The 19,165-nt window shown below is 41.2% G+C and overlaps 1 protein-coding gene across 5 annotated transcripts in view; it reads left to right on the plus strand.

The window, feature by feature from the left end:
* Positions 1–19,165, plus strand: part of FHIP1A (FHF complex subunit HOOK interacting protein 1A) — a 271,128-nt gene that overhangs the window by 160,895 nt on the left and 91,068 nt on the right. For 3 of the 5 annotated variants that reach the window (XM_082652865.1, XM_082652864.1, XM_082652863.1), the window contains 2 exons: positions 5,397–5,628; positions 16,699–17,325. In XM_082652865.1, coding sequence (XP_082508991.1) covers positions 5,524–5,628; positions 16,699–17,325 — 732 coding nt within the window. In that variant the 5' untranslated portion in view covers positions 5,397–5,523. The remainder of the gene's footprint in view (positions 1–5,396; positions 5,629–16,698; positions 17,326–19,165) is intronic. The other 2 variants (XM_082652866.1, XM_082652867.1) reach the window with 2 other exon arrangements.

The following is a 19,165-nucleotide window of genomic DNA, read 5'->3' on the forward strand; positions in this document are numbered from 1 at the left end:
CAGAGGATTAGAGAACAGGGAGGATATAGTCTTAATAGGATTTTATTAGGCTCTAAGTAGAGGTTGTCTGAGGTAGTCTGACCCAAAATGAATTCCTCCCACTGCTATTAGTTATAGTTGAGGGCACACGGTTCCCATCTCTTCAGGTTTTCCCAATATTTGAAGAGTCTTCACCCTTAGATGGAATTTTACTTGATAAGCACATTTATTTACAGTAATAGACTCTTTATGTATTTAATAGCAGCCAATTCAGAGCCTTCCGAAGTGCATTCTAAAACAATGAGTTTTTCTACTGGCAGTTGCTCAGGAAAAAAACAAACCAAACACAAATTATATTTGAGATGGTTGATTTCTGTGCTTTAGGTTCCTTAAGTGAAATATGCATTAATCATGAAAGAATACAGGTAGAATCCTGTTTACAACTAGAATTCTTTCAAAGATTTTTGTACCATGGCCATTATCCTCCTTTAATGATTATCTAATTACCCCTCCCCAATTAGTATAACAGTTGCTAAAGAGTATGTAAAATGATGACTTTTGAGCTGGGAGAGACCTAAGAAATAATCATTTAGTCCTAAGTACTCTCCAAAGCGAGGTTCCAAAGCAAGAGTCTCCTGCTGGTTAGAGCTGGAGCTAGAGTCCTGGACCCTGTCTCCCAGTCAAAGCTTACGTCCCTGAGTAGGGACCTAAGTTTTCTGACTTCCATGCTTGGAGAACTGAGCTCAAAACTCTTAGCCCTGGTGCTTTGTTCCCCACTTTAAATCCACCTATCCTCTCTGACTGTCTCTAGAAACCAACCAGAGGAATATCAGGAGGGAAGGAGAAGGAGAGGTAGGAAGGGAGCCTTTCCATCCAGTTCAAGATTTGGTGACTCACTATGAAAAGACTCGGCCGTGCTTCTCTTTTTTCTCTAGGCCTCTCCTAACTGTGCTCTTGACCTCGCCTTTCTCCTCCTCTTGCCCCATCAAAATCCCCCCCCCCTTTTTTTTTTCTTCGGTATCTTCAAATTCTCCATGTTCGTTGATTCCTTCTCATTAGACCTACAAATATGATCACCTTTCCCTTAATAAAAATGTTCCCTTGGCTGTGTCTCCCTTAAGGTGGCCATCCACTTCCTTCCCTTCAGGATTTTTTTATAGTCCATTATTAGAGGATATTATATTTAAATATGTAAAAGAATTGAAGGATGGTATGAAATAATATATAATTAAATGCCAAAACATATACATTATAAGTCCAGCCTGATAGTGAAAGAGAGCTATATTAAAATATAGTCATTGGTAGTTCAGGAAAATATGTGATTTTGACCCATTTACAGCTCTCCTAAGTATTGTAGTTTTTGAGTTTTGAGAGGGTCTGAAATTAGATAAGATGTCTGTCTGGGAGGGAGGTAGAAGGAATTTTTACATTGGAGAGAGGTATGATCTAGATGACTAGAATCTAGGCTTTTATGATTATATGGTACATTTTATAATTCTGTGATATGGAAGCATATGCTTGTGCTTTTTTCATAGTCAAATAAAAGATATCATATACTTTCAAAAAAGGGCAAATAAAAATATAGGTAATTCTTATGTCAGTTATCTCTGTCTTCAACAATATTTAATAGAATTTTTCTCTCCTTATTGATGGAAAATATTTTTATATATAATATTAATGAGATATATAAATGTGACCACTCAGTAATGTCTTTGGAAATAATATAGTCGGTTCTGTCTTTGAAGTATAGAAACTGTGCTAATATCTCAGCATACGTTCATACGTACATACATAATACATACATGTATTTTGATAGCTCATCTCTTCCCCCCAAGACCAAAAACCTCAACAACCGTACCACAATACCACATGCAACCACTGTGGGAAGAGTCCTTTGGGTATTTTTTGTTGGTGGTGGTTTGTTTGAAGAAAGGAAAAAAATCACTCGTTAGGGGCTAAACAATTTCTAGAGCTTTCTGTCAGGCATGAAATTCGAGTTGATGTGCATGTGTGTATTTATGGGCAGAACAGGCTGCATGTGTGCCAAGAGCAGCAAACTTTACCCTAGCCATTCCGACTTCAGATGCCTTAGGCTGAAGAGAGCAGAGGGCAAGAAGCGGTGACATCCAGCGATGCCACGTGCCACAAGCACACGATCTAGCACCTGCAGCCTCTCCTGCCTGCTCACGGCCTCTTGCTTAGTATTGTCCTTCTGTTTTCTTCATTTGGGATTTTTAGCTGTTGTCTGAGAGTTAAGTAAAATGCTTGGAATTGGAAAAAGGAAAGGCTGATAACAGGAAAATGCAGAAATATGTTGAAAACCTTCGTGCTTGAGGAAATGGGTCCTTAAACATCGCTCATGACTATGGACCATCTCTTTCATTTTCACACTGCCCTGGGGACATGCCAGTGCTTTACCACTTTAACCTGGGAACGAGAGAGAGAGTGGCTTCTGGGTGCTGAGGTGGTGTTTTCTTTGACAGGGTCTCCTGCAATAGCTTTTCGCTTCCCAAACGTGGCTTGCTGGACTTGCCTCCCCCTCTGCTTTCTCTCCCAGGTTCTCTCGATGTTGTGGTTTCTACATTCATGGCATATTTAGATTTTTCAGGCATCTGCCTCAAGAGTATGATTGGATAAGCATCAACGGAGATGTACTTTTCTCAGAGAAGATACAGATTCCTTAAGGGGACTAGGGCTAGGGATTATAGCCAGGAGCGAGGAGAATACAGTTTCTAGAAAGAACACTGGACTAGGAGTCCAGAGACATTTCTGTCTCCATCAAAACTGACTTGTAAGTTTTTGGCCTCAGCTAAGAAATTCATCCTGTCTGTACTGCGGTCTCACTGTGTGAAAAGACTGCATGTGAAGTCCCTTTGAGAACTAATGTGAAGGATCTTAGAGCGCATCTGTCTATTTTTGATTTAGAGGCAATTGGCATGATTTATGTTCCCTTCATACCTTCGAAGAAGAATCTGAGAATCCCAGAGCTGGAAGGCATCTCAGAGAGTCTTCTACTTTTTCAACCTCTGGGATAAACCCAAACACTCTGATTTTCTTCGTTATTATCATTACACCATCTGAATAAGAGACCTTGACATTTTCAAAGAAATATAGTGTTTAGGACAACAAGGACGTTGAATCAGAACTTGTTTTATCTCTTTTTCTTTTTTTTTTTTTTTGCGGTACGCGGGCCTCTCACTGTTGTGGCCTCTCCCGTTGTGGAGCACAGGCTCCGGACGCACAGACACAGCGACCATGGCTCACGGGCCCAGCCGCTCCGCGGCATGTGGGATCCTCCCGGAACGGGGCACGAACCCGTGTCCCCTGCATCGGCAGGCGGACTCTCAACCACTGCGCCACCAGGGAAGCCCTGTTTTATCTTTTATCACTTAAAACAGGGTTGCACAATGAGATACCGTCTAGAAGGGCTAGCCTGCGAACCAAAGTGAGGTCAAGAGAGTGGCGGGAGGATCACAGGGAGTGTGTGTGTGTGTGTGTGTGTGTGACTGGGAACACATACTCTGCGTGCATGGGCAGACACTCCTGATTTTTAAAACACCAGTTCGGCGCAGTGTAACGTGCGTCTCAGTGGCAAAGGGCCATGTTGGTAATGGATAATGTCTTATTGAAAACAACACATTTGGGCTTCCCTGGTGGCACAGTGGTTAAGAATCCGCCTGCCAATGCAGGGGACATGGGTTCGAGCCCTGGTCCAGAAAGATCCCACATGCCGCAGAGCAACGAAGCCCATGTGCCACAACTACTGAGCCTGTGCTCTAGAGCCCGCGAGCCACAACGAGAGGAACCACCGCAATGAGAAGCCCGTGCACCACAAAGAAGAGTAACCCCTGCTCGCCGCAACTAGAGAAAGCCTGTGTGCAGCAACAAAGACCCAACACAGCCATAAATAAATAAATAAATTTATTTTTTAAAAAAGAAAACAACACATTTGTATTATTAAGAATTATATGTTGGGGAATTCACCAATTTACATAATAAAACATAGTCATGAAAGATACATGTAAACTGTTTCACTTACAATATCTATGCAGTCCTCATTCTAACAGGCTTCCCTCTTTCCACACACCTTAATCCCCCATCATTCTCCTTAAGAAATGTTTCTTTCCCCAAAATTATTAATTCTTACATGTTTTCTTTTCTTATGTACTAAAATTTATTATAAAGATCTTTTAATGTTGATTGGTAAGTCTTCTACGCCAGCATAAGTACTTGTTTTGAATATTCCTTTAACTATTTTCCAGTGTTTAATTCCTCTTCCCACAAAGAACTTGATCAATAAATCTAACCTGAATCATCACCTGAAGTCCCCTCTCTCACATTTTATTGTTTATAGAAGGAATAGTTGATCAGTGTTCTCCTTGTAATACCCTTCATGTTAGTTACTCAGTTGAAAATATAGCCTCATTTTTTTTTTTTTAATCTTTTGGTACTACAAGTCTGGAAATTTTATCATGGACTTTGTTTTCCAGTGCTCTGGTAATTATAATGTAATTACTTTTCTCTGAACTCTCTCTAGTCTGTACACTAAACAGATAACGTTTTGAACTGTCCCCAGTCCTTTTTTGGGCTGATGAATCTAAGATAATAATACCAGTATCTTAGTGCTTTTGTCAGAGAGTTAGCACCACACAACTGGATCACATTGCCTGTATACTCTGTGACCTCAGTATCTTTTTTTCTCCCCACTGGCCCTGTTGGGTCAGGCTTGCTTCATATTTTGTCCACATAACTCATTTTTCATCTATAGGTGTGCTGCTGCCTTGTCCTCACCCCAAGTAAGCACTCTCTTGTTTCTGATGGATCATTTCTGTATGATTTGTCAAGGTTACTTGGAATTCTCTTATTTTTCAGGAAAGCTGGAAACCTTAACTTAGGTTGTAGCCACGAAATGACTGAGAATGCTTTCAATTCCATTATGACAGTTATTGATTAAAATAATCGGTATTATTGGACCCAGGAGTCTGGGTGCTGTGTTATAACTCCCCTAAGTTACATCAAGCCATTTATTTCAGTCACTATTAACTAACGATTTTCCTGTTTCTGGGTGTTTCTACACACCACTAACATTGCTATCGTAGTTTATTGCTTCTGGAAACTAGATTTGAGTGATATAGAATAATAATCTAGGAGGTTGTGGTTGGTGATAGTGGACAGAATAAATCCAGTAATTGTTTAATTTATTCATGTAGCTTTGGTAGCATCATTATTTTGTATATTTAGTAGCACAGTGAGAGAAAACAGAAGAAAGGCTTCAGGTTGAGTATAAATGTCTATTTTGTTGGTATTTTGCTCCGTGTTGGACTTTGAGAATGTCTGTGTTTTGATTTTAACTTAAGTCAGTGTCCTATTTAATATATGAATGTAATGGGATGCCTTTTTTGTTATTGTCATTACAGGTTTCGAAGGTGACAATGAAATGTGAAGAAGTTACATTTCTACTGTGATACTTGAAAGTTAGTGACTGCTTACCAAATTTTCATGAAAATTAAATATGACTTAGAAGCATTTGGTTTTTGAAGGCTTATGATGTCATCGGTTGCGACAGAAGGCAAACTCCGGCAGGCTGTGAGCTTGCAGGGAGTTGACCCAGAAACATGCATGATTGTATTTAAAAACCACTGGGCGCAGGTAATGTATGAGTTCCACCTTCTTTGCTGGTTAGGTAGCCCTAGAAGCCTCTATTGCACTGAACCAGAGTTCCCAACCTGTGTGACAGGTGGGCTTCTGGAAAACATAGGGAGGAAACCCTTTCAGGTAGGAAGAAAAGCAAATTTCTCTGCTTGCATTCCTAGAATGGTTAAAAACCTTGGTTTTCATGAAAGCAATTAGGGGACATGCATGTTCCTCAGATATTTTTATAAGAGTAGCAGTTGGCCTTCAAGTGACTTGTCCTTCACTTTGCAATACACTTGACCATGAGTATATCCTCTTTCTTTCCCTCCTCCCTGCTTATTTCCATTCAGTCCTTAAATGCTACCAATACTAAAATACAAATTTATTAAATATTTGCCAAGTGTTGTGCCGAATACATCAAATACCTTACATTTAATCTTCTCCGCAAACCAGTAAGGCAGTTGGTTTTAGCTTCCTCATTTTACAGATGAGGGAATGGAAAATTATAGAGGTTAAATAGCTTGCTTGAGATTATACGACTAGTGAGTTTCCAATCAAGTACTGAGACCTTGGTCCCATGACTCCAACCAAGACCAGCGTATTTGACCTCTGTGCTCTAGCATTTTTCAGGCTGGTGGTCCCTATTCATTTAAAGAAAGAAGGTGCCTGGAAGTATCTGAATTCATTACAAAGCTGATTATAAAAGTTTTTTTGATTATTCATTTTGACTTCTCTGTGACTCTTCTCTGATCTGCTTGTATGGATAATTAAGGGTTGAATGGTCAGGAAACTTACCAGCTCACCCCTTTCCTCAGGGAGTTTACAAGTAGTAAAATAAATAAAATTGGCAGTTCTTTACTACTTGTACAGCATTACACTCCCCAGGTGAGCTGGTAAGTGGCTATTTATGTGACAGTTTTTTAATGACTACCCAGTTCCTTCCTGTGGCCGGAAACAGCCCATGGGTTAAAGCACTGAGCCTGTAAATCACAGCAATTATAAGGGGACACAGTTTAGATCAAAAACAAAATCAGTTCTGCTTCTGGGTCATTTACACTGTGTGGCTTCTTGTCAGTATCCAGTGTAAAACTTCCAAGATTTTCTTATGCATTTCCCCTTCTCTGACTTTTTACTGTTATAGTCTTCATGGGTTTGCTCTGAATATTAAGGGCACATCTGCTTTAGCAATGGGAAGAAAGTAATTCAGGAATTTTCCAGATAATTAGAGTAATTACCTTTGGCATTGTACTTTATTGCTGACGCATACCACCCTCTGTTTAATGCAGAAAAATATTGAGTTGAGGGTAAGGATTACTTTGTCAGAGGGATTGGGGTTTAGTTTATTAAACCCTTCCTTTCCTAAAGTGGTTACACTCTTGGTCTCATTATCGTTTCAGCCATTTCTTTTAACTTTGGCCAAGTTTCTTACCCCTTTAGTCTTAATTTTTCCTTTTAAATAAATCTGGAAAATGCCCTCAGTCTCTCTCTAGTTCCAAAGGCTCTTGAGGGCCTACTGTTACCTTTATGAATAAAAATACTGGTTGAAGAAATTCATGTCGATGTCAATGTGATTACAGTCGTCCCTTGGTATCTGTGAGGGATGGGTTCCAGGACACCAGCAGATACCAGAATCTGTGGATGTTCAAGTCCCTTATATAAAATGATATTTCCATATAACCTACGCACATCTGCACATCCTCCAAATCATCTCTAGATTACTTATAATATCTAATGCAGTGTAAATACTATGTGAATAGTGTAAATACGATGTAAGTGCTATGTAAATAGTTGCCAGTGTGCAGCAAATTCAAGTTGTGCTCTTTGGAACTTCTTGAAATTTTTTTCCAAATATTTTCGATCCATGATTGGTTGAATCTGCAGGTGCAGAACCCGCGGATACGCAGGACCGACTGTATTGTTAAATGGAGATTTACTGAGCCCAAACTTCAACTACCTCACTGTGGGCATCACAGGTGGGACGTAGAAATGTATAAGCCTTCCTTTGGGCTTTTAAGGAATGTATAAGCCAGTTTGGATGACAACGTGAGATACATTATTATAAAATGAATAATATTGATCACAGGAATTAAGTCAAGGGAAGGGACTATTACGGATGGAAATGGCCTGTGAAATCCAGGAAGTGAGATTTTGTTAGCTTGACTGTGGGAAGAGAAGGTTTTGATGACAGAAAGGAAAAGAACATTTTAGAGAAGGGGTGTTGGGAACAAATGCTCAGCTTTGCCTTTTTTGGATGGTTAGAAATAAAAAAGGTGAGGAAGTCAGGGCAAGGCAGAGCTGTGGGGCTAAGTTTGAGGTAAGGAATGAGACTTTCAGCTGATAGAAATAAGGGCTACTTATTGTTTTTGGAGTTTCATGCATTAGCGCTTTGCTGTGAGTTGTTCAGGCTGGGGGCGGATGAAGAGCAGTTGCAGAGGACTGGGAAATGAGCTACAATCTGACACAAACTTCTGTGACTAGTGTGACGTAGCCCCCGGGTTCCCCTGAGGCAACCCAAGAAAACTGTAAGGCTGGCAGGAAATGTGTAGACAGAACTGGGTGACAACCGTCTGTTTACCAAAGTGTTCCATTAGCTGGCAAGTACCATGCTTTTTCAGATGTGAAGTTAGGGAAAATGAAGGCAGCAAAAGTCAGTGGTGTCCAAAGTGCTTCTGTTTGTTAGGATACTTCAGTACAAATTCAGCATAATTAACATATATTCGGCAGGTTCTGTTCTGCTGTTCACTAGGAGCTTCAACTTCAGACCTTGAGTGGTGGTCAAGCATACCCGCTTACCCACCTACACTTGGCAGTCTGTCAGGGACAGCTGGTTATACAGCCATCCATCATCCGAGGCACCATCTGAGGCAGTCCGAGATTCAGGGGGGGTCGCCAGGGGAGAGACCTTGAGTGGCCCAGTGGTGCACTTGAGTTTCCAAACCGGTCCCTGGGTCCAGTGCTCTCACGTTATCCTCAGAATAGTTCTATAGTGGACCTCCAGGAATAGTTAACATTGGAGAATCCAGGCTCTAGGAAGTAGCCTCTGGCCTGTACGTCCTCTTGTCTTCTGAGGTGCCGTCTTGTGCTGCAGTAGACAGAGCAGCGAACCTAAAACCCAGATTCTGTCTGGGGCATTCCTGTAGTCGGACATTTCAGTGGCTTCTGGCCACCTACAGGCCAGGATGGCAGATAGGGCTCTGTGTTGTGGCCTCTTTCACTCCTTGTCTCTCATTTAGTCTCCAGAAATGCAAAATTACTTGGAGTTCCTAGCCATCCCCTCTCCTGGCAGCGCACCTCGTGCTGTTTCATGCCTCTCTGCCTTAGGCACTTCCTCTTCTTTCTGCCTAGAACATCCCTCCGCCTGGTTAATGCAACTTTAGAAGAGCTAGGAGACTTGGAAGACATATACTAATATTAAAACATTTGCTATAAATTGCTACCAGTAAGAACCTTAGACTTGCATTTAATGATCAGTGATCTTCAGAGGAGGGGGTCGGGGAGAGAAAGAGAATGTTTAATTATTTATTTATTTATTTTTTTGCGGTACGCGGGCCTCTCACTGTTGTGGCCTCTCCCGTTGCGGAGCACAGGCTCCGGACGCGCAGGCTTAGCGACCATGGCTTACGGGCCCAGCTGCTCCGCGGCATGTGGGATCCTCCCGGACCAGGGCACGAACCCGTGTCCCCTGCATCGGCAGGCGGACTCTCAACCACTGTGCCACCAGGGAAGCCCCGAGAATGTTTAATTTTTATAGTAGTCTATAAGAACGGTTTATAGTCTAGTAGACTGTTGTTTTTATCTCTCGCCTTTGCTTCTTCTGAATGGAAGAGAGAGCAAGAAGTAAGAAGCATTGGTCCATCAGATAACAAACTGCCCAAGTATATTGCCATGTGAACTAACCCGCCACCACACACACACTAGGTATTCTTTTGTTGTTGTTGCTTTTTGTTTGTTTGTTTTCGCTGTGTTGGGTCTTCATTGCTGCGCGTGGGCTTTCACTGCTGCGTTGTGGTGAGCGGGGGCTACTCTTCATTGCGGTGTGCAGGCTTCTCATTGCGGTGGCTTCTCTTGTTGTGGAGCATGGGCTTCAGTAGCTGCAGCACACGGGCTTGGTAGTTGTGACACACGGGCTCTAGAGCGCAGGCTCAGTTGTGGTGCATAGGCTTAGTTGCTCTGCGGCATGTGGGATCCTCCTGGACCAGGGACCAAACCCATGTCCCCTGAATTGGCAGGTGGATTCTTAACCACTGTGCCACCAGGGAAGTCCCACACTAGGTATCCTTAATGGCACATTTTTACTTTGTGAAACTTCATGGCCCTTGCTCTATTCATTCTCTATCCTCTCCTTTCACATACCGAATCAGTATTAGTTATGTACTAAATGGTGTCTGCTCTTAAAGCCAGGAGAACAGAGGTGAAAAAAAATCAATTGTAAATGCACATTTCTGTGTGCTTGTTAATGGCGCAAAGCTTCTCCTTACCACCCTCAGCCTCCAAATACAAGCTATTATACAATTTTTTGAGCTAAGAACATTTCAGAGTTCAGATAGAATAATGGTGATGGATAAAGAAAAGCTAGTGGATTTAGTAGCCTTTTTCTTCTTGGAAGGGGACGGGGATGAGAAAAAACTGAATCATCTGGATTAAGTAAGTCAAATGTCCTCCTACAATAATAAAAAATAGACAATATGTCCTATGTATGGTAACCTGTTAGAGGTCCAAGTAGCCTGACTCCATTAAAAAAGCAAAGGGCACTTATACATGGCTTTGAGATCTGCATTCCAGTCTGTTCCCTGTGACACTCATTCCCTCACTCTCTTCATCTTCACTCTTTTGGTCTGTGCCTTGTCATGGACTAAATGACAGAGAGAAATTACATGAAGTCTTTGAGAGATGAAAAGTTAGAAAATATTACGGAACTCTGATTAACCTTCTCAGTATCTTAGTAAAGTGATGTTTGTTAACATTTAAAAAATGTGTGTCTCTCTTCTCAGCTTTTCAAGTAGCTCTAAACTTCACAGTAGAAAGTAAAGCAGAACAAAAGCTATGCTTCTGTAGAGGGCCAGGGCATGGAGTTGTGCCTCTATCAGACTCTAAAGTGGTTGAATATGAGAAGTCAGAAGCTCTCCCACTATATGCTCGGTGATAAGTCTGTTTTCACTGTGGTTGGAATTACAGGGTTCTCTGAAATATTATTACATATATCATTACTCTTCAGTCCCTCCCCGATACTGAAATTAAAAAAAAATTTATATATACCTAACTTAAGTGTTAGGTTACTATGTTATTTATTTTTTTTTTTTTGTTTTTGTTTTTGTTTTTACGTGGGCCTCTCCCCGCTGTGGCCTCTCTCGCCGCGGAGCACAGGCTCCGGACGCGCAGGCTCAGCGGCCATGGCTCACGGGCCCAGCCGCTCCGCGGCACGTGGGATCTTCCCGGACCGGGGCACGAACCCGCGTCCCCTGCATCGGCAGGCGGACTCTCAACCACTGCGCCACCAGGGAAGCCCTTTTTTTTTTGTTTGTTTTTGTTTTTGTTTTTGACTATGTTATTTTGATTGATGCTCCTACCATGTTTCTGTGTTAGAGTAATTACTAGACTACTTTGGTCCCAAGGAAGTATGGCATGTATAGTTTCTGCTTTATCAGGTTTAATTCCAGATGTAGACACATCTCTGTAGTTCAGGATCGGAGCTGACATTAACCAAGTTCTGCAAGTACACATATATTATTAGGCCGTTATCTTAATATGAGAAGAAATGACTCCGTAAAGGTCTCCCATGGGAATAGGTGTGTAGGAAATAACCCTAAATCGAAAGACACAGCTGCTAAGTAATAAACAGGAACTGGATGGAAACGTACTTTTGTTGTAGTTAATTTGGTACATTAAGTGGAATTTGGCTTGATCACTAAATCCTGTCCTTCTTCTGTGTGATGGAAAATGTTGCTTAGGAACTTGGTTTTTTCCACAATGCCACTTTAAATTAGCATTCCAAAGGATTTGGAAGTATGGGTTGTACTCACGTGACTTCCTTGAAGTAACTAGGCTCTAACCAAAGTAGTATAAATAGTCATCTACTGATATATGCATGTGTATAAGAAATAGAATGATAGTCAGATGGAGTCAAAGCTCCATCAGAGAAACACTGTGTTTATCCTGAAGAATAATAATTTGTTAGCTTGTGGTGTGATTATGTGATTTATGTATATCTTTCATTCTGAAAGCATTTGAACTTCCTATTTAGAATTTGTGAATATTTGAAATTCAGGCCCATTATCACTGAGTGGTGGGGGGCCATCATTGGAGCTAAGAATAGCAGTAGCTGATATTCCTTAATGAAAGAAATATGCTATTTGTTCATCTTATTGATCTCCAATGACCCTCATATTTATAGGTCAAATGACTTTGAAGTTAGGTTAAAATTTAGCTGTATTGGTCAGATGATAATTTGTATACCATTGTTCACACTATTGATTTTTTGTGTATTTTTTTCTTTTTCTTTTTTCTTTATTTTTTGTGTATTTTTTTCTTTTTAGAGTCACAATATGTGATCTAGGCTCATGATCCATATATATATATATATACACACACACACACCAGCTTATATACGTTAAAGTTTGTAGATCAACAAATGCCTAGCTATGATTGGTAAACCATTTACAGTGCTGTATCTGATCTCAGCTGGCTTACATACTTAATGAGCGACTTAATGAGCGTGGGGTTTATCGGGGGGTTGATCAGTTTGTTAAATGCTATTTAGCCTAACGAAGGAAACTGTTTAGTAAAGGAAATATTTGCAAACTGTATTTTCCTACTTGTATCTCTCCAGCCACCATAATTGTGTTTTTTCCCCTTAACTGAATCCCTGAGCCTGAGAGTATATAGCTGAGAAGCAGCCAGAGCTGGGGAATCGGAGGGAAGGTTGAGAGTATAAGATAGAGGGTAATCAGAGGAGTGGGCCAGGCCTGGGGAAGCAGCGTGAGATCATGGATCATAGTAGATCCCAGCAAGCAGAAATCAGGGGCCCAGGAATATTGGACTTCGGTGGGAGCGATGTGAGAAGAGGACCCAAGGGAAAGAATAAGGAAAAATCGAGGTCACATCAGGAATCAGCTTACAGAAACTGAAAGAACTATGACCACCTGGGCAGCTAACATGGGACATCGTAACAGAAGATCTTTGGCACTTCAATGCCAGTTGTGCTCTAGCCAAGAATTTTCCTAGGCATTCCCTGTCAGGATGGGAACCAGGCCCAGGGTGTGGGCCTGGAGAGCCCACTTGTAAAAGCAGGTCATGGGTGTGCCTGCCTGGAAGGGAGAGGGAGGTGGCCTGGGAGGGTCCTGACACCTAAGGAGGGAGGTTAAGGACAAGTGGCAACACAGGCATAATCAGCACTTTGCTGAGCGTTGTGTTTTCCATGACTCACAGGCCCTGGTTGTAACACACCCATCTTCTAGGCAGGAAAACCTCCAGGCCAGGGACGGGAATGAGTAAAGGGCTGTGTTCCAAATGATCAACAAACCTTCTATCCTGGTGGGTTATTACAGCTCTGTTTTCATGTTTCTCTGCCCATGAACCCGGAAGGCGGAGTAGAAGAGCTTCTATAAAGGGTGGTAGAGAGAGATGCTTCATTTTAAAAGCTGCTGAATAGTTTACATTCTGTATAAAAATCTCAGAATGAAATCTTTTTTAGGTTTTTCATAGCCACCGCCCTCCCCACCCCCACCAAAAGCAGGTCTTTTTGCAGAGGACTGCATTTGAATAAATAAGTGAAGATTAATTCATGAGGAAAATGTAGCTTGCGATCATGTAAATAGTTTTGGTCTACATTACATATATATATTTAGATGTTTTATAAGTATTTACAGGCATGCATATAGTATAAATACCTATGCATATGTAAAAATTTATATTGCTTAGGAATTTCTGAGAATTATTGTTTTTAACTCCGTGTTTTGATCCTTTTCTTAGACATTAGTACAAAATTACTTTGTTTTTATTTATTAGATCAATTTACAGGAAAGAAGGACTAATTAACCTTAAAATCTCATTTGTATCTTTTCAGACTCACTTCTAATCATACATCTATTTATCAATATATTTAGTTCTTAAATTAAATTATTTCTTGTATATATTGGCGTGTAATGATATGATTCACTTAGTGTTTATTTTTAATAGCTTTAGTGTATAGTGATGTAACATCGTGATTATAATTCTCTTATTCTTGACCGTTTGGGTCAATAATATTTTTATTTTTCATTACTGAAAATATCATTGGCATGAACATTTTAAAACAAATTATTTTGTGTTGTTTCCTTTGGCATTTTCCCCAAAGTGAGATTAACAAGTCAAAGGGCAGGAACGACTTTATAGCTTCTGTTACATGTTGCCAGATTGTTTTCCAGAAAGATTGAGCTAATTTGCTGTGCCACTATCAATGTATAATGCACAGTCCCAATTTTAGATAGTTTAGACAGTCTGAGCACACATGACAAGTATAATTACATTTCTACCCCGAGGCCTTGCTGTATAGATAGCTCTCATAAGTAAACTCAATATGTGGACTTTGAAATTATAGAACTGGTAAAATGTGGAGCTAATCTGTTCTTCAGAATGTGGAGCCTTGAAGTTGGGGCTTCGGGGCTGGAGAGCATGCTGTGTTGAGGTGGAGTCCCCTTTTGGACAAATGTGGTACTGCAGCCCCACGCTGTGAGATGTCAAGGCCAGAGCCAAGGGAAAGGAGCACAGTAGGTCCCAGCATTTCTGCCAGAGAGGTACTCAGGCCTGCGAGGAGTCGTGGAGGGCTTCTTGGAGGTTGGGGGATAGTGGGGGCACTTTGCAGTCCGCGCGCAGCCAAGGAGAGGGGATGACCAGTGGGGAGACCCAGACCACCAGTCACTGAGCCGTGTACCTCCTGGGTAGTGGCTAACCGAGGGCTTCCTCGTTGACATTGTCAACTCAGGGGTGTTGGGGTGATGTTTTTCCTGACAGTATTTTTAATTTTATAATGGAAGTTGATGGAGATTACAGATTCTGTGGAAATCTACTTATTCATAAGGATATACTAGCCTAGTCTATAAAGGTTCCTTTTTTCTCCTTCTGCCAGGGGAAAAACTTAGACTTTTCCCTGAGAAATAAATTTCCCTCATTGCTCATGAATGCTGACATAGCCTTGTACCTTTGCCAGCTTCCACAGTGACTTGCAAAAATTCTATAACCTAAATACCAGAACACGTAACAGCATGTCCTAGAACTGGGCTGGGAGGGTATGGCAGAAATTAAACATATTCCACAGAACATGCAGTTCAGAAAGGCAAAAAGGAACAAGTTAAAAATGTTGATAAAATGTTTGATTTTTAAAAAATTAACATGTATATATACTTTAAAGGAAGTAAATTGAATGGATATTATTGTAGAAATTCCAAGTCATAAAGTTAAATGGAGGTTGAGATATAAAATTGTTTTAATTTTCAGGTCGCAAAGTAGAAATTAAGTATTGATGGGCAGAGGGAGTTAGGAAGTGTTCAAATGCCAGCAGTGGTAAGGGAGAGAAACACCTGGGCTGTCACATGAGATTTATTTACTTTTTACAGTTAATAGATTTTTTCTTTTTTGGTGATAAAATATATATATATATATATATATATATAAAACAAAGTTTGCCATCTTCATCATTTTTAGGTGTATAATTCAGTGGCATTAACTACATTCACAATGTCGTGCAACCATCATCACTATTTCCAAAACTTTTTCATTACCCCAAATAGAAACCCTGTGCTTTAGGGCTTTATTTTATAATTGGTTATCTCAAAATTTTTTTCTGGCTTAAAAAAATGCACAATTCAAACTCTTTGTGCTTAAAATTTCAACATATGCTGTATGTTCGGGGATTCTGCTAGGTACGTGTCACTTGTTCATCTGTTTCCTTTCATCCTTCCTAATGATGCATGCTTGGTTGAAGGGGGTGCCAATCCAGGTAGAGGAGAGAGGGCTATTATTTTGTCAAGGGCATTGAGGAGCTGTGTCCCGCTGCTGAAATCTCCAAATCAACTCTATTTGTAGGAGAACACGGGTAGTCTTACTTATTTAGTGTATTTTAAAATTTAAAAGCACTATTATTATTATTTTTAAAATTAATTTATTTAATCTATTTATTTTTGGCTGCATTGGGTCTTTGTTGCTGCGCGTGGGCTTTCTCTAGTTGTGGCGAGTGGGGGCTACTCTTCATTGTGTTGCGCGGGCTTCTCATTGCGGTGGCTTCTCTTGTTGCGGAGCACGGGCTCTAGGTGCGTGGGCTTCAGTAGTTGTGGCACACGGGCTCAGTAGTTGTGGCATGCGGGCTGTAGAGCACAGGCTGAGTAGTTGTGGCGCACGGGCTTTGTTGCTCTACGGCATGTGAGATCTTCCCGGACCAGGCCTCGAACCCGTGTCCCCTGCATTGGCAGGTGGATTCTTAACCACTGCACCACCAGGGAAGTCCCTAAAAGCACTATTATATTCTTTTTTTTAAACATCTTTATTGTAGTATAATTGCTTTACAATGGTGTCTTAGTTTCTGCTTTATAACAAAGTGAATTATATTCTTGACAGTTTAGAAAAAAATTTAAGAACTTGTCATTACTTTGAACACAAAAGCGATTACTGTTTTTCCATGTTTCTTTTCAGTCTTTTTTCACTTGCGTGTTTTTGACATAGTTGATAATGATGGATCTAACTATATACAAGTGACTTATTTTTTCATCTGGCATATCATTTACAGGTTTTTTATTTTTCATTTTGCTTAATAGTCTTCATAATAATAGGCCCAGGAATGCATGTAGCTTAATTTACATGACCATATTACTTTCTTTGACATTTAGGTTGCCAACATTTGTCACTATGACAAATGAACAACTTCAGACATCTTCTTTCTGTAGTTTAACCCCTTCATTTTCTTCTCATGAGAGGGAGACACAGAATGCTCACATGCATCTTGTTGGGGGTCATGGCTCTTACATTCTCCATGAAGATTTGGTACGATTAGCAGTGGTGTGTTTTTGTGGTTATGATAAACATCAGATGGATGACACATGTTTGATTTGGTTTCAGGTTGTGAAAATCTTAGAGAAGCATGACCCCTTGAAGAACACCCAGGCAAAATATGGGTTCATCCCTCCAGATGAGGCCAGTGCTGTACAGAACTATGTAGAACACATGCTCTTTTTGCTGATTGAAGAGCAAGCCAGGGATGCTGCCATGGGGCCAATCCTGGAATTTGTGGTCTCTGAGAACATCATGGAAAAACTCTTCCTTTGGAGTCTGAGACGGGAATTTACTGATGAGACTAAAATGGAGCAGCTAAAGATGTATGAGATGTTGATCACCCAGTCCCACCAGCCTCTGCTGCATCACAAGCCCATCCTGAAGCCCCTGATGATGTTGCTGAGCTCTTGTTCAGGAACAACCACCCCCACTGTGGAGGGGAAGCTGGTTGTCCTGCTCAATCAGCTCTGTTCCATTCTTGCCAAAGATCCATCCATCCTGGAACTCTTCTTCCACACTAGCGAGGACCAAGGGGCTGCCAACTTCCTCATCTTCTCTCTTCTGATTCCCTTCATTCACCGGGAGGGGACTGTAGGCCAGCAGGCCCGGGATGCTTTGCTCTTCATCATGTCTCTCTCTGCTGAGAACAGCATGGTGGCCCATCACATCGTGGAGAACACCTACTTTTGTCCAGTAAGTCCTTCTTGTTGGCCCATTTTCCACCCGCTTCTCTTCTCCTCTCCTGGGCTAATGACAAATACTTTTTTATTCCTTTCTTTTCAGCAGACTGTCCTTGGCACCTTCTATGGAAAGATATTTAGAGGAAATCTTTTGGAGGGAGCAGAGGAATTTAAGTTGAGATGCCATTCGGCTGAGCAGTGTCAGCTGGAAATAAGCCAACAGAGGAAACTATACGTGTTACTGTTTCTTGGTTCATTTCTGTTGGGTTACGAGCTGTTTTAGTTTTTTCTAAGAGCATATCCTGAGCAGTTGGTAAAACCTGTTCTTCTTATATTCTTAGCTTTTCAGGTTGATTCTGTGCCAGCGAGTCATGGCATATGGTCAGACCCCTCACAGCTGGCTTCACAAATTAATTTGTTTCCCAGCAAGATAATGACCAAAATTGTAGATCCAAAGCACTGATTTTATCTTTTAAAAAAGGAATACATATTTACACTTTGAAGGAGCAAGAAGTGCTCTGTATAGTTTCTTTTTCTTTTCCTTTTAATGTTTATTTATTTAGGCTGTACCAGGTCTTCATTGCGGCACGCGGGATCTTTAGTTGTGGTATGCGGACTTCTTAGTTGCTGCATGCATGCGGGATCTAGTTCCCTGGCCAGGGATGGAACCCGGGCCCCCTGCATTGGGAGCGAGGAGTCTTACCACTGGACCACCAGGGAAGTCCCTGTATAGTTTCTTAATAGTTGGTTGGTGAGAAATAAAGGGTAAGGTCTTTTGGAGATGCCCGAGTAGCCAGGCCCAGTCACAGTCCTAGAAAATACTGGGAGCTGTCTGAGATTCTTAAGAAGCCTTAGGACTCTGATTATTTTTTGGTGTTATTTAAATGACAGATTTATAGATTTATATCTTCTCTTGGTTTGTCAAATGTTGGGCCACAGCTATTTTTATTTTCCTAAATCAGTGAACATTTCCGGTTTATTTCCATTATCTGTTCTTTGTACCAATCATCTCATTATGTTACTTTATAAACTGTATTGCCTTAAATATTCCTGATTCTGCTGGAATCGTGTGTTAAGACCATTAGTGAGTTTTATTAGAACAGGCCAGGCAAGTTGCCATAAGTAGATCAGATTCATTGTTAATTAACACTCCGTGGGTAGTTCTGGACCGGGGTGAGGGCATTTAGAAGTGTACGTGGGGTGTGTTTGGTTGTCAAGGGACACGGGGTCGCCTGGGAGGGAGGTCAGCTGGCATTTAGTGTGCAGGGGCCAGGGATGCTTAATGTCCAGTAGCTTGTGGAACGGTCACACACAGGAAAGAGCTGACCTGCCCCAGACGCTAATAGCAATCCTAGTGAGTAACATACTGTATTTTGCTTTGAGGTTCAAAAGCAGTAATCTTCTTTATACTACTGAGTCCTATTTTCACTAATAGACCAGAGTCCCCTAGTGTGTGGTGAATATTTATTTCAGGGGAAACAAATGAGTAAAAATTTTGAAAAATAGAATTTCAATTAAGTTCAGGGTGCCATGTATCTCTTCTCTTCTGGCTTCTGACCAACGGAATAAGAAATTGCACAAGATTGAGAATCAAATGGGAAGTGAAGAACTGATTCCATTCATCTGTGCCAACATATTAAATCTCCCTTCCTTATCTCCTTCAACAGAATTATAAACTAGATTATAAACTCTTTTTTTTTTTTTGCGGTACGCGGGCCTCTCACTGTTGTGGCCTCTCCCGTTGCGGAGCACAGGCTCCGGACGCACAGGCCCAGTGGCCATGGCTCACGGGCCTAGCCGCTCTGCGGCATGTGGGATCTTCCTGGACCGGGGCACGAACCCGTGTCCCCTGC

The sequence above is a fragment of the Grampus griseus genome (genome assembly GCF_964374135.1).
Source record: "Grampus griseus genome assembly, chromosome: 4".
NCBI lineage: Eukaryota > Metazoa > Chordata > Mammalia > Artiodactyla > Delphinidae > Grampus > Grampus griseus.